Source organism: Fonsecaea nubica (genome assembly GCF_001646965.1).
Source record: "Fonsecaea nubica strain CBS 269.64 chromosome Unknown Scaff140, whole genome shotgun sequence".
In the NCBI taxonomy this organism is placed as follows: domain Eukaryota; kingdom Fungi; phylum Ascomycota; class Eurotiomycetes; order Chaetothyriales; family Herpotrichiellaceae; genus Fonsecaea; species Fonsecaea nubica.
Window position 1 is genome coordinate 1 of NW_019173813.1, and position 12,211 is coordinate 12,211.

General features: G+C 52.3%; 4 protein-coding genes across 4 annotated transcripts; 2 read left to right on the forward strand and 2 right to left on the reverse strand.

Annotated features, from left to right (window-relative positions):
* Positions 1-297: 297 nt before the first annotated feature.
* Positions 298-1,104, forward strand: AYO20_11212 (hypothetical protein; the record flags this gene model as incomplete). Its single annotated transcript, XM_022649464.1, has 1 exon — positions 298-1,104. The coding sequence occupies one exon, from the start codon at positions 298-300 to the stop codon at positions 1,102-1,104; it is 807 nt and encodes a 268-aa protein (XP_022494544.1).
* A 757-nt stretch (positions 1,105-1,861) lies between these two features.
* AYO20_11213 (hypothetical protein) lies at positions 1,862-3,602 on the reverse strand (the record flags this gene model as incomplete). The annotated part of the gene is made up of 3 exons (XM_022649465.1): positions 1,862-1,993; positions 2,076-3,440; positions 3,510-3,602. The coding sequence occupies 3 exons, from the start codon at positions 3,600-3,602 to the stop codon at positions 1,862-1,864; spliced, it is 1,590 nt and encodes a 529-aa protein (XP_022494545.1).
* Positions 3,603-4,526: 924 nt separating this feature from the next.
* On the reverse strand, positions 4,527-7,373 carry AYO20_11214 (hypothetical protein; the record flags this gene model as incomplete). The annotated part of the gene is made up of 2 exons (XM_022649466.1): positions 4,527-7,009; positions 7,070-7,373. 2 exons carry the CDS (start codon positions 7,371-7,373, stop codon positions 4,527-4,529), a joined length of 2,787 nt encoding a protein of 928 aa, XP_022494546.1.
* Positions 7,374-9,328: 1,955 nt separating this feature from the next.
* Positions 9,329-11,422, forward strand: AYO20_11215 (hypothetical protein; the record flags this gene model as incomplete). Its single annotated transcript, XM_022649467.1, has 6 exons — positions 9,329-9,501; positions 9,583-9,956; positions 10,015-10,191; positions 10,321-10,566; positions 10,627-11,001; positions 11,091-11,422. The coding sequence occupies 6 exons, from the start codon at positions 9,329-9,331 to the stop codon at positions 11,420-11,422; spliced, it is 1,677 nt and encodes a 558-aa protein (XP_022494547.1).
* Between the last annotated feature and the right edge of the window lie 789 nt (positions 11,423-12,211).

A 12,211-nucleotide genomic window follows, 5' to 3' on the forward strand; every position in this document is an offset into this window, starting at 1 on the left:
AAGCGTATCTATCTACAGTATCTAAGGACTCCTTTTCTTTCTCATCCCTCACCCCCCCTTTTATTTTCGTGCATGGAGGTTTTTTCCACCCACCCATCCGTGCTTGCTTTGCAATCTCAGTTCCCCCAACACATACACACACACACACACACACACACACACACACACACACACACACTTCCACAAACAAACCACATTCATACCTCTCTCTCTCTCCTCCTCTACTCCCAAGGATCTCTCCATCTCCAAGCAAAAAAGGACAAATAAAAGCCTAGAACCTGAAGACCACTCACAATCATGCCTTTTCGCTTCTCTGAGCTCGCAAAGAGAGGTAAGTCTGTGTCCAAGTCCGGAGCGTTTGGAGAAGGAGAAGAAGAAGCCACCGCAAGACCTATAACCCCCGCGCGCAGCTCCTACGGGTACAGTGACTACGTCAGTGAGTACACATACGATGTCGGTGAGTCAAAGTCAAAGTCGAACTCAAGTGGTCTTCCGCTGCCAGCACCGCCCTCCGCCGCGTCACAGCGAGGAGGTCCAAGACGACCAGATTGGACCGACACTCCCGCCCCAGCCAGCATCTACTACGACAACGGCACGGGCGTCCTCCACGCCAACTTCGTCCGCGACCAGAGTCTGCCGCCACACGTGCGCACGACGGCGCAACTGGCCGAGTTCATCAGGACGCGCAAGGACAGCAGCAGCGGCTTGGAGGAGGGGGGAGCAGCACCACCACCCGCATCCTTCTTCTCCACGTCCTCTTCGTCGTGTTATTCTTCGCATTCATCGTCGTCGTCGTCATCATCCAACTCTAACCCTCCCTCTCCGAGTCAATCTACCGGACCCATGTACCACCATGCGCCAGCGTCAAGATCTTGTGAACGTATTCGAGTGACAGCAGCAGCGGCGGCGGGAATTCTAATGCGATACCACCACGTCGCGCGACCCATCGTCCGCGTCCGCGTCCTACCCGGCGCGACACGCACGCATAGGTACCAAGGGTTCTGGCTCAGACGGGGGACGATGCGCAAGAGCAACAACGCCGAGACCGAGTCCGGCAAGAAGGAGAAAGGCGAAAAAAAGCGGGCCGAGAAATCAAGGAGGTAGGAATGACGAAAGGTAAGAACAAAAATGAAAAGTCAGAAAGGCGAGAAAGAAAAGAAAAGAAAGAGCCGCTGTGGTAGGTGGGTGGGTGGGTGAGTGGGAGACAGGGACAGACACAGGCAAGGGAGATTTCGAATCGAGTGTTCTCGTCTCGTCTCGTCCTTTTGTATCAAAGCCTGAAACTCACTTCCTCGTATGTATCAGGGACCAGGTATCTTGTTGACCTCGTTGAAATAGTAACGAATATACAAGTCAAAATAAACCATATCTCACGCCCTCGCGTTGCCCGTCAAAAACAGCACTGCAATGATTCCAACATGCTCTTTCCCGAAAATCTTTCCCCTTTTGTCTTTTTATCTCTCATCTCACATTCTGTAAATGTGACAATCAAATCGAAAAGGGAGATCAGATCTCTGCCTCTACCTCCGCCTCCGCTTCTGACCCTTTCTCACGGCCGAGGATGAGCCAGTAGGTAGGTCGTCCTTTTCCCACCCAGGGCTGTTGTCAACGTACCTTTGAAGCACGGCCAAACCTCCATTCGTGCTGGTTGGAGTCTTTCTTTCGCCGACATCCCAATAACCAACTTGGTGTGCTCTGGCCTGAAAATTGAATATTTAGGATTATTGAATGACTTTTCTGACCTCTCATCGGTCTCATATCTTATCCTCACTTTCCCCTTTCTACGCTGTTGTGCTATGCCCCGGTTCACGGCTGATCTCGTCGTAGTTCTCTCGTCGTGCACATGGCATCGGGCGAACGCTTATAGCATAGGTTTGATGTCGTCCGCAACCTTGAAAGGCGCCTCGGTCTTGGCCTTGATCTCCTCAACGGTAACTCCGTCCGCGAGTTCAATAAGCGTCAGGCCGTGGGTAAAGTCCACATCGAAGACGCACTGGAGGCACAAAACCAGGTCAGCATATGTTTCAACTCGACTATTATCCGCAGCCTTGTTCCAATACGACAGAGAGACTCACCAATTCCGTAATAATTCTCGAGACACACGCTCTTCCAGTAAGAGGGAACTCGCACTGTTTCAGAATCTTGGGATTCCCCTTCTTGTCCGTGTGCTCCATCAACGCCACCACTCTCGTCTTCTCTGGATTGCTCACCAAATCCATTGCTCCGCCAAAGCCCTTGACCTTGCCGGGCAACATCCAGTTGGCCAGATCACCCTTGGCCGAAACCTGCATGGCACCCAGCATAGACATGTTGATGCGTCCAGAGCGGATCATGCCGAATGACTCCTCTGAGCCAAAGCACGACGCGCCTGGGAGCAAAGTGACGGTTTCCTTGCCAGCGTTGATAAGATCGGGGTCCTCCTCGCCCTTTAGTGGGTACGGGCCCAGGCCGAGGATGCCGTTCTCCGATTGTAGCTGAACTTCAACTGAAGAATCCACAAAGGACGGGGCCAGCATAGGCATACCAATCCCCAAGTTGGCGTACATGCCGTTCTGGAACTCCTTGGCGGCGCGACGCACAATCCGCTCGCGCTTCGATGCGGCATCGCCTTTTCCAAGGCTGTCTTTGACATCGGCGCCCTCTTCTTTGCGGTTGACGTATTTCTCAATCTTTTTCTCGGCCGTCGCTTGGACGACTTTGCTCACATATATGCCCGGCAAGTGCACCGAAACCGGATCAATCTCGCCAACCTCGACGATATGCTCAGCTTCCACAATGGTGACCTTGGCATTCCGGCCCATGGCACCATTGAAGTTGTTTGCGGCGAGACGGAATTGGCAGTTCCCGAGCTTGTCAGCCTTGTATGCTTTCACAAATGCGTAGTCACCTGCAATCGCTTCCTCCATGACATAGGACTTGCCATTGAACACCTTGACGTCTCTGGGTTTTCCGAACTGTGCAATACTGCCGTCCTTGTTGTGTCGCAGAGGGATCTCCCCCGTCTGCACGACCGTACCAAACGCAGCTGGTGTATAGAATGCCGGAATTCCTTTGCCTCCAGCCGCACAACGTTCAGCCAGAGTACCCTGGGGTGTCAGTTCCAGCTCCATCTCTCCCGTCAAGTACATCTGTTCAAGCACTTTGTTCTCGCCAACATAGCTGGCAATCATTTTCCTAACTTGCTTGGTCTCCAAGAGCTGGCCGAGACCAGCCCCTGGAATACCGGCATTGTTGGAGACCGCGGTAAGGCCGGTAATGGATGGTGTTTTCGCGACCTCGTTGATCAGCGTGTCTGGCACACCGCAGAGACCAAAGCCACCACATAGGAGGGTAGAGTTGGACTTCATGTCCTTGATGGCTTCAGCGGCCGAGGGGACGACCTTGTTGATTTCATGGCGGCGCAGGGTCGACGAGAACGAGCGGGCGAAGAGGAGGTTTTGCTGTAGAGGATCGAATCAGTCGGGCTGTCCTTGGACAATGGCATGATGTTTCGTCGTGGCTACACTCACCTTCCGTTGGTCGCGAGTAAAGTACCTCGCGGTTCTCCAACCTCGAGATGCTTGTGAAGGAATGCGGAGAGAGGACTCAAGGAAGGACGCCATGATCACGGTTTGGGCTCTCTTTCACTTCTCTGCAGAGAGATGCAGCTAAGCACTCGCAGATGTCCTGGGGAAGAAGCTGAGCAAAATCACACAACAAGGAACGAGACAACCAAGACAGGAGCAACAACGGGGGAATAACAGTGAAGAGGATTGGAAGAGCCGACCTGCTGGGCAAGCCGGACTGTTTAAAGCGGAGATGGCATGGACGACGCGGGATCGGTAAAGCACCCCGGAATGATTACCGCAGGATGAAGGAAGAGCACGGTACGGATCCGATGGAGAAGGACGAGGAGAAAATGATTGTGAACGGACAGATTAGCCACGCGGAACGCCAGGGAACGAGGGGAGTCCCCGGGTGCCAAGCGAATCCAAATGCCAGGGGAGCTGCTTAGGTTGAAGTAGGCGCTTACCCAGGTAGGCTAGGTGGCCTTTCCGAAGCTCCTAAGCAACCCGGATCCGGGGCCGTGTCTTTTATTCTGGGCACCATGGGCGGCCACCAGCTGAGGTCATAAACTCGCTCTTGTGCGAGGTACCGAGTACTTGTACGCTGCCAGTCTTTTTCCGAGAACACCCGGAGAAGCCCCCTTCCGATGCAATAATCGGCGAGGCCAGGATGTGCTGAGCAAGAAATGACAATCACTAACACAGAGTAATTCTCCAGATCTCGTCACATCACCATTGTTCAGAAACATCTCTCATCAAGGGGTCTCATTGAAATAGTCGTGACACTTTGCGAGATGTATTTACCGACATGCCTAATATAGAACAAATTCCACCAAATCGTGCACATACCACAGGCGTTTTACAGAGGACAACAAAACTCGCCAACGCCATGCTGTTCAGTTGGAGGTAATTTCCAAGATGCAATTTCATTATACAGTCAGATGAAGCAATTCCCCAAACCACCCACCATGGGATGAAGTCTTATCCTTCATCATCCATACTCATCTCGTCCGATGAGTCACTGTTGTCATCATTGGCAAAGCCTGTATCAGGTTCATTGGAGGCGACGCTCCAACTCGCTCCTGCAGTGGCAGCAAGGCTACCGCTCGTCCGGCCCGGCTCATTCGTGGCACCAGGAAGCGGAATCCTGGCTCGTGCGGCTTCCAATACTCCTAATGAAGAACTTGCCGCCGAAGCCTCGTCGTCGCCAACTTGTCGTTCGTTTGAACTCGACGACCACTGCCATAAAAACCCAGCCGGTGCCGGAGAATATTCCGCCTCCGAAGACTCATTGCTGTCCTCGTCGTCGTAGTATCCTTTCTCTGCACCAGATGAGGAGCTTGTTGTGAAGAAAACGTAGCTTGGAGGTGGCAAACGCGAAGGTTGTAAACTCAACTCCCTGCAATTGGCAACTTCGTAGATATATATGGCAGGCCGCTTCTGTCGGATTGTCCTCTTACCGCCGCTACTGTCGAGCTTCCGCCGCTTTCTTGCAATCTGGGCATCGAGCGCAAAGTTATCTTCTGGTCGCACGCCCCCGAGGCCCGAAGCTTCAAACTCTATCGGCACTGTTTCGTCCTCGCCCGAAGACTTGATGGGTTCAAGCGGGAGGTCTATCTCTGGACAGTTCTGAGGCCACGTATTGCGTGCTGGTGGCCAAGGGGAAAGGAAATAACATGCTTTAGCATCCCGTAGGGAGTCGTCCAACACGGTGTGCCTCTTCTCAATGCCGAGAACATCTCGGGCTCCTGTAGAGCCGCTCAATCTGACGTTGGTGGGGGCTTGGTCACCACTGAGATCTGTGAAGAAGAAAGGGTTGCTGAAGAACGTCATGTAGCCATCATAGGCATCCTCTTTGGGTTTGATGCTGGAGCGGCTGAACGCACGGACCAGGCTAGCAGAATTGGGTGACTTATCCTCATGCGAACTCGATGAATCCAGGTATGAGTTTTTGGCCTTGAGAAACGTCCTCTTCCCTTGAAATACAATAGGTTTATACTCAAACGCAGAGGTCGACTTGGACAGGGTTGTTGGTGGCTGGATTGCATGATTGGAAGACGTCGTTGTAGAGTTCACCAGGTGGGAGGTACCACTCATCTTTCCCCGCAGGACTTTGTCATCTGAAAGGGACATGGAGTTCGAGGGTTCGTTGAGTGTGCTAGTCGCACTCCTGCCACTTTGGCGTCCGGCATCGTCGCCAGTATCGTCCGACGTGCGCTGGGGTGGACCCTCGGGGCTTACTTGGTAACCATATTCGACTTGCGGGGTGCGCCCGATCCACCGCAATTTATGCCCGTCTTTCGAAAGCTCGAACTTGGTGCTCAAATGTTTGACGGCTTTACGTACAAAGGCAGGCGTAACATTGAGCGTGTGGAGCTGAGCCATGCTGACAAGCAAATTCAGATACAACCAGGGTTGTTCTTTGCTGTCGGTATCGTCGTCAAATAGCGGCGACGACATGCCTAGATGTCGAATATACTCGATATTGTCCGCAGCGACTTGCGCACGATGGATGTCAAGATCCAAAGGTCGAGTGGGCCGTTGGTCTGGGGACCCGGGAGATTCCGAGACCGGAATGCCTCTCACTTCCGCAGAGGACTGTTCGGATCCGGACTGATTCCATTGCGGGTGAACACTGGCCTCTATGGCGTCCAAATTGATCCTGGAGTCGTGAGGGAGGATGTGAGCTTCACGAGTTCCCTCCACTCTCGATGCTCGATTCAGTCGCTGATCCTCGCGCCGATCAGCCTTGGCGGCTGATCGAGAAATCTTCTGTTGCTGGACGGGCAAGCTGTGTTCACCAGGCGCAGCCCTCTTTCCGGTGAAGAGCTCTTCTAACCGTTGCACCACCAACACCATCTTGGCATTCTCACTGACAGAGACAGTCTCGCGCGGGAACAGTGAATCTGGAATATCGTGCAGATAACTTTCGATGTCGGATTCCTTTTTGCTTTTCGACACAGGCTCGCGTAGTCTGAGACCGCTAGACCGCGAAGTTGATTGCATCCCGGAGTTTGAGATAGAGGCATAACCCGAGTCTGTAGCATTAGGGTCGTGCAGGCCCTTCACTGCCGGTACGGCGGCATATCCAGCACTTGAGGCGGATTTTTCCATGGGACCTGATGAGCTTGGTTGCGATGCGGAATCTCCATTGAGGCTGGTAGCAAACTTTTTCAAAAGGTCTTCCAACTCCCTCTTCTTCTCGGCTGGTAGTCCGTGCAGGCGGACTTCAACCACTCTATCCGGGTTACTGCTGGTGGGACTCGACCGCGCCTGCCAGTTCCTCAGGAGATGTTTCAACTTTTTGTTCTCCACGGTGAGGTCGTCAATGACCCCGCGAAGTTCATCGTTCTCATTTTCATTCTCGTCTCTGGGTGGCGGGCCGAAACTCTCTGCATTGTGGGAACGCAAATTCTTCAACTGGTGGGAGCTGCCCTGATGGACAAGATAGAAAGGCGAATCATCTATAGCACGTCAGCAACGACAGCAAGCCGCAAGCGCGAAAGCACCAGGGGGTTGCCTACTCTCTTGCGATGCCCTCTTGTCGCGGGAATCGACCACGTTCTCGTTCTTGCTGGCAAACCATTTGGCTGCACTCTGGTCACTGCTCGAGTCACGACTTTCTCCTTGTGGAAGTGTCGGATGGGCTTCTTCCGCAACCGGCGACGGCTTTGGGTCTGCATCTTCGGGCCTGTGATCAATCTTGACCTTTTTATTCTTCGGGAGCGATATGGATTGAGACGGGCGGGCACGGCGAGGGTTGCTACTGGTTGTGGAAGACAGCGCCCGCTTAGGTGACTGTGCCGATGACATTTGAGCGTCGTGCATGCTGCGACATAGCTCTCGCGCCGTGACGGAGGCTGTGTAGTCAATCAGATAGGTATGAGTGGTATCTTGGTGTCGTTATTGCGTGGAGGTGTATGGTGGATCAAGGATGACCGTCCGGAGCAGGGGTTTTGTAGCGCTCTCTTCGGATAGCCGTATTCGTTAGGGTTGGTTTCGGTGCGCACGAGCTGCGGTAGACGAGATCGAAATTGTAAGGCGGCGAGGATGGTTTTGGTTGGCTTTACACAGCGTCGACAACGATCTGAGTGAGGTGAGGAATAAGAAGCCGAAACCATGGTCATGGCAGGTAAAGGAATGGCGCTCGCCATTGTTGCTTGTCGCAGCGGCAGGTGGGCAGGTGGGCAGGTGGGTGCGCGGTAATGGTAAGAAGGAAGTATTTGTTTGGCTCGATCTCCAGAGCCTTGGAGAAAGGGTCGAAAAGGGCACACAGATCGGACGCCACCATATGAAATCGCAGAAATCGCAGATGAAGCTCGAAACCAGTGCCAAGCGTCAGCACCTGACGAGTCCGGCGCCGGGCCGAAAAGGGATTTAGGGGTCTGCCATGGTCTGCCATGATCTGGACCTTGCAACGCGATCGGCCAAACTTCAACAGAACCTGGAACCTTCGAATTGTCCAATCGTCGATTTGGTCCCTCCTCTTACGGCATCAGTGATCGTCCTGTCACCAGCCCTGGACTTCCTAGCTGAGACATGTCCGTTGTCGCCAGTCGCCGGCCAGAACGTTCGAGGTCGCGATGATCATATTCGATGGAGTTATTTTTGCCCAAGGGCCTGCAGATAGTCTGGTGGCGATGACGGCGAGCTGATTCGGATCTGGACATTGTCAATGTTGGAAAAGATTAGGACTTCCTAAAACGGGGACCCCCTTACCACCATGACCCGACACCTGCTGCTTCGCCGCACCACTGGAAATTTTACCCAGACCCCATCGTCGATCCAGACATGAGCTCGTGCCACGTTCCCAACTTTGCGTGTGCATGACCTGTTACCATGATCGACAGGGCATCGATGTAGCCGATCTATAGGCTGGACCCTTCACGAGTAGGTCGTCCGAGGGGGCTTGAGTTCAACAAGTACCGTTGATGACGGCGGGAATGATGTAGGTGGGCATTCCGCAGCCAACAAATCTTGTCACCTGTGTACATCACGTGTCTTTGTAGCCGATGGAACAACTATATTCCGCTTTAGTCTGGAAAAACTCATGTTGTCTTCAATTCCTTAGGGATGATGTCATTCTTCTGGCTCAGCACCCACCAGTAGGACTTAGGTACACGACACTGTACCACATGCTCTACTTACAGCAGTACCTTGTATTCAGGCATCCCCTCGCTCACCCAAATTGTCTTTACTTGTAGGTACCTCCATCCTTGAATCTTTGCCGTCTCCGCAGTACACTTCTCCGGGCGGTGCTCACTGCAAGAAAAAAATAATTCCTCTGACTTGATCACATTTGTCTCTCTCGCACTCACTCACTCACTCAATCAGTCCACCGTCAGGCTCGCCGCTCGGGCCGATCAAGGCTGTTGAAAATATCCAAGCTTATCTAGCGCCCCGGGCAGCCAATTGGCAATAATCCAAGCTCATGGTGATGGCGCTGTGACTGGGCGGTCAATCCCGCTTTCTTTGCCCATTACTACTCTGACATATTTTTCTGGCCACTAGGCACGTTACAATGATTGGACCACTGCAGTCGTTGGCCATTGAGCATTGCAGTAGCAATCAGCCATGTCGCCTTGTGTTGCTTGTTTGGTGCTTGTCGTCATACCCGTCCTCACCTCCTATCACATCTCCATGTTACGGGAGATCACCGTGATGGCGTCTTCGCCGCTTGCCCTGTTATATACCCTTAGCTATTTTTCTTTCTCCGATGAGTTTCACAGAAGCTCTGGCGGAGAGATTGAAGTTGCTCGTGAGGTCTATCCTCGGAAGTCAACATGTCCGTCGCCAATGCAGGGATTATTGCTGCTGCCACCGTACCAGAGGCAGAAGATCCAAAGAAGGACGCTGAACTCAATAGCCCCGACGATCTCGATGAAGACCGGCCGGTCGCTCCAGATCAGTTTGATCCGAAGTATGAGACTTCGAAATGGGAGCGCTGGGCCTATTAGTGAGTTCCTTCCACATCATACAAGGCATTTCGATTGGCCATGATGCTGTCAATGAGATGAAGGCTAACACATACCGCCAGTTGCTACTATATCGGCAATAATGGATTGACCCTCTTCAATTTTGCACCGACGTCATTTCAAGACCTGCTCTACGAGGCCGCTGGTGACAGCGAACGACTACAATTTCTGGGCGCCTACCGTACCATCAACAGCATCGTCTTACTTGCAAATGGCATATCCTTTGCCATTCAAGTAGTCTTATTTCTGCTGATTGGTAGTCTTGCTGATTATGGGAAATGGCGACCCTATGTCCTACTGTTCTGGTCGATTGTTTCCTTCGCGATAGGCTTTGGCTGGCTAGGAATACACACGCAAGACAAATGGCCGGCTGCAACGGGTATGTACATGACGGGGCTTATTTCCTATCAGATGTGCATCACCTTCTGGACAGCGGGTAAGCAACAGGACCAAGTTCATACCCTTGTGGACGATTTTAACGAGATATTGTCAAGCTTTTCCGGGGTTGGCACGGAACACGCCTGAGATGAGGGAGAAGGCGGTACAATATGAGAACCGAGAGATTAGTAGAGACGACTATGACTTTGCCGACATGATGGAGCGGAATCGCATATACAACGTCGCCTTTATCATGCAAAGCGCTGGGGAAATCGTCGTTCTTGCCGTGCTAGGTGAGTGTCCATTCGGACGGGGGGTGTCAGCCTTGTGTGAATTTCGCCTTTTCACAATGAAGGCCTGGAGTTTGCGACCTGCCGAGAAACCAATGTTGGTGAACGACGCTAATATTTTTTTGGTGGCAGTTGGAATATTGTTCGCTTTGAACGTCAACGCAAGTGCTGCGAACAATCTATGGGGCCTATCGGTTCTCATTGCGTATGCGACTGGTGTCTGGATCGTGCTTGCGGTGCCCTGGTTCATCCTGGAGAAGAGACGACCTGGTCAGAAACTTCCCCCCGGAATGAACATCATCAGTGTTGGCTTTTGGAACATTTGGCGGGCCCTAGTCCAGATCTGGGAGTTGAAGCAGAGCTTGCTGTACCTTGTCGGTGAGTGCCTATGTCGTCTTCCACTGGTGAGAATTGTCAAACTCATGCACAGATTATTAGGGTACTTCCTTCTCGGCGATTCTTTGAACACAACAGTCACGGTTATTGCGACTCTACAAAACTCAGTCGTCTCGTACAATACGTTGACACTGACATACCTGCTCATCGTGGGAATCGCGGCTCAAGGTGCCGGGATTCTTGCCTATTGGCTCATCCAAAAGCGCTTCGGACTCAGCACCAAAACAATGTTTGACGCAGTCATGATTGGTATTTTGCTCCTTGACGGTTGGGGGTTGATCGGAGTATGGACTCAATCATTCGGGTTTCACCATGAATGGGAATTCTGGGTATATCAAGCCTTCTACGGCCTGTTTGTGTGCCAGTGGTATGCGTACTCGCAGACAATGATCAGCGAGGTCACTCCCCGCGGCAAAGGTAAAGCTTTTCGTTTCGTTTGTGGACATGTGTTTCAGCATCTCTGGGTTCGCTTATCCTCGGAGTGAGCTAATATGTGCTTTTCCCAGAATTTTTGTTCTTCAGTCTCTACTCTATCATGGGGAAGACAAGCGCGTTTATTGGCCCAATTGTCAGTAGCGCCATCATCGACGCGGATCCCAAGGGAAATAATAGCTTGCCCTTTTATTTCCTGTTTGGGCTCAGCGGGTTGAGTTTTCTGTTGTTGTTCTTCTTTGTGGACCTGAAGAAGAGCAGAAGGGAGCAAGAGAGGTTTTTGCAGAGGGAGGAAGCCGCCAAGCAACGACGCGCAAGTATCATCAGTCAGGGGAGACCGATTGACGACGAGGGAAGCCTTGATAGCGACAGAAAAGCCCCGAAGAGCGATCAATTCAAGTCTTGAACTTGACCCTCGGGGGGCCATGTGAACCAAGCATGCGAGGGAAAAGATGTGCACCTCTGGAACAGGCAGAGAGCCTTACGGATACGGATGAAAAGAGGATTATGGAAAGATTGCTGATGGTGTCCTCAGTGATCTAGCAGCAGTTTCGGTCATGACAAACGCGCGGATTCTTTGCCAGCTCAAAAATGGATGACTCGGTGGCCTACAAGCCTGTCATACGAGTATATTCGCGACATGAGCATTTGACCTTGTGTCGCACCTCCTGACAGGCAGCCCTTTCCGATATCCCTGGAACAGGCGCCCTCCACGCTGATGCTATCAAAGAGCGAAGACTTGGTCGTGCATCTGCCAAAAGGCCTGGGCGCCCTTTGGTGCATCACGCTTCCCTTTCGTTTTAAACTAACCTTGAACCTGCAGAATCACACAAAATCACCCCAACTACTGCACTTCAGCCACTATAAGCCCAGGGCTGAAACATGAAGGTGAGAACGTCTTGGTGGGAAAAGTTCTGTTGTGACAGGGCGGCATCGATGCCACGCTGGCGACGCCCTTGGACACGATGACTAACCCGAAATGGAAAGTCCTTCCCTTCAAGGTAAGGGCACGTGACATGACTATTCACGGCAAAGATTTCGTGCTATACAAGGATAATCAGTAAAAGGGTTCGTGTTTGTCTGAGGCGCAGTTCAGTCGTGTTGTGTTCACTATTACGACCAAACCTTGTTGCTGCAGCGTTATGCTCGCGGCTTCGTTCTGCAACGTGTCAAGTTGAACGAGCACGAGAAATAG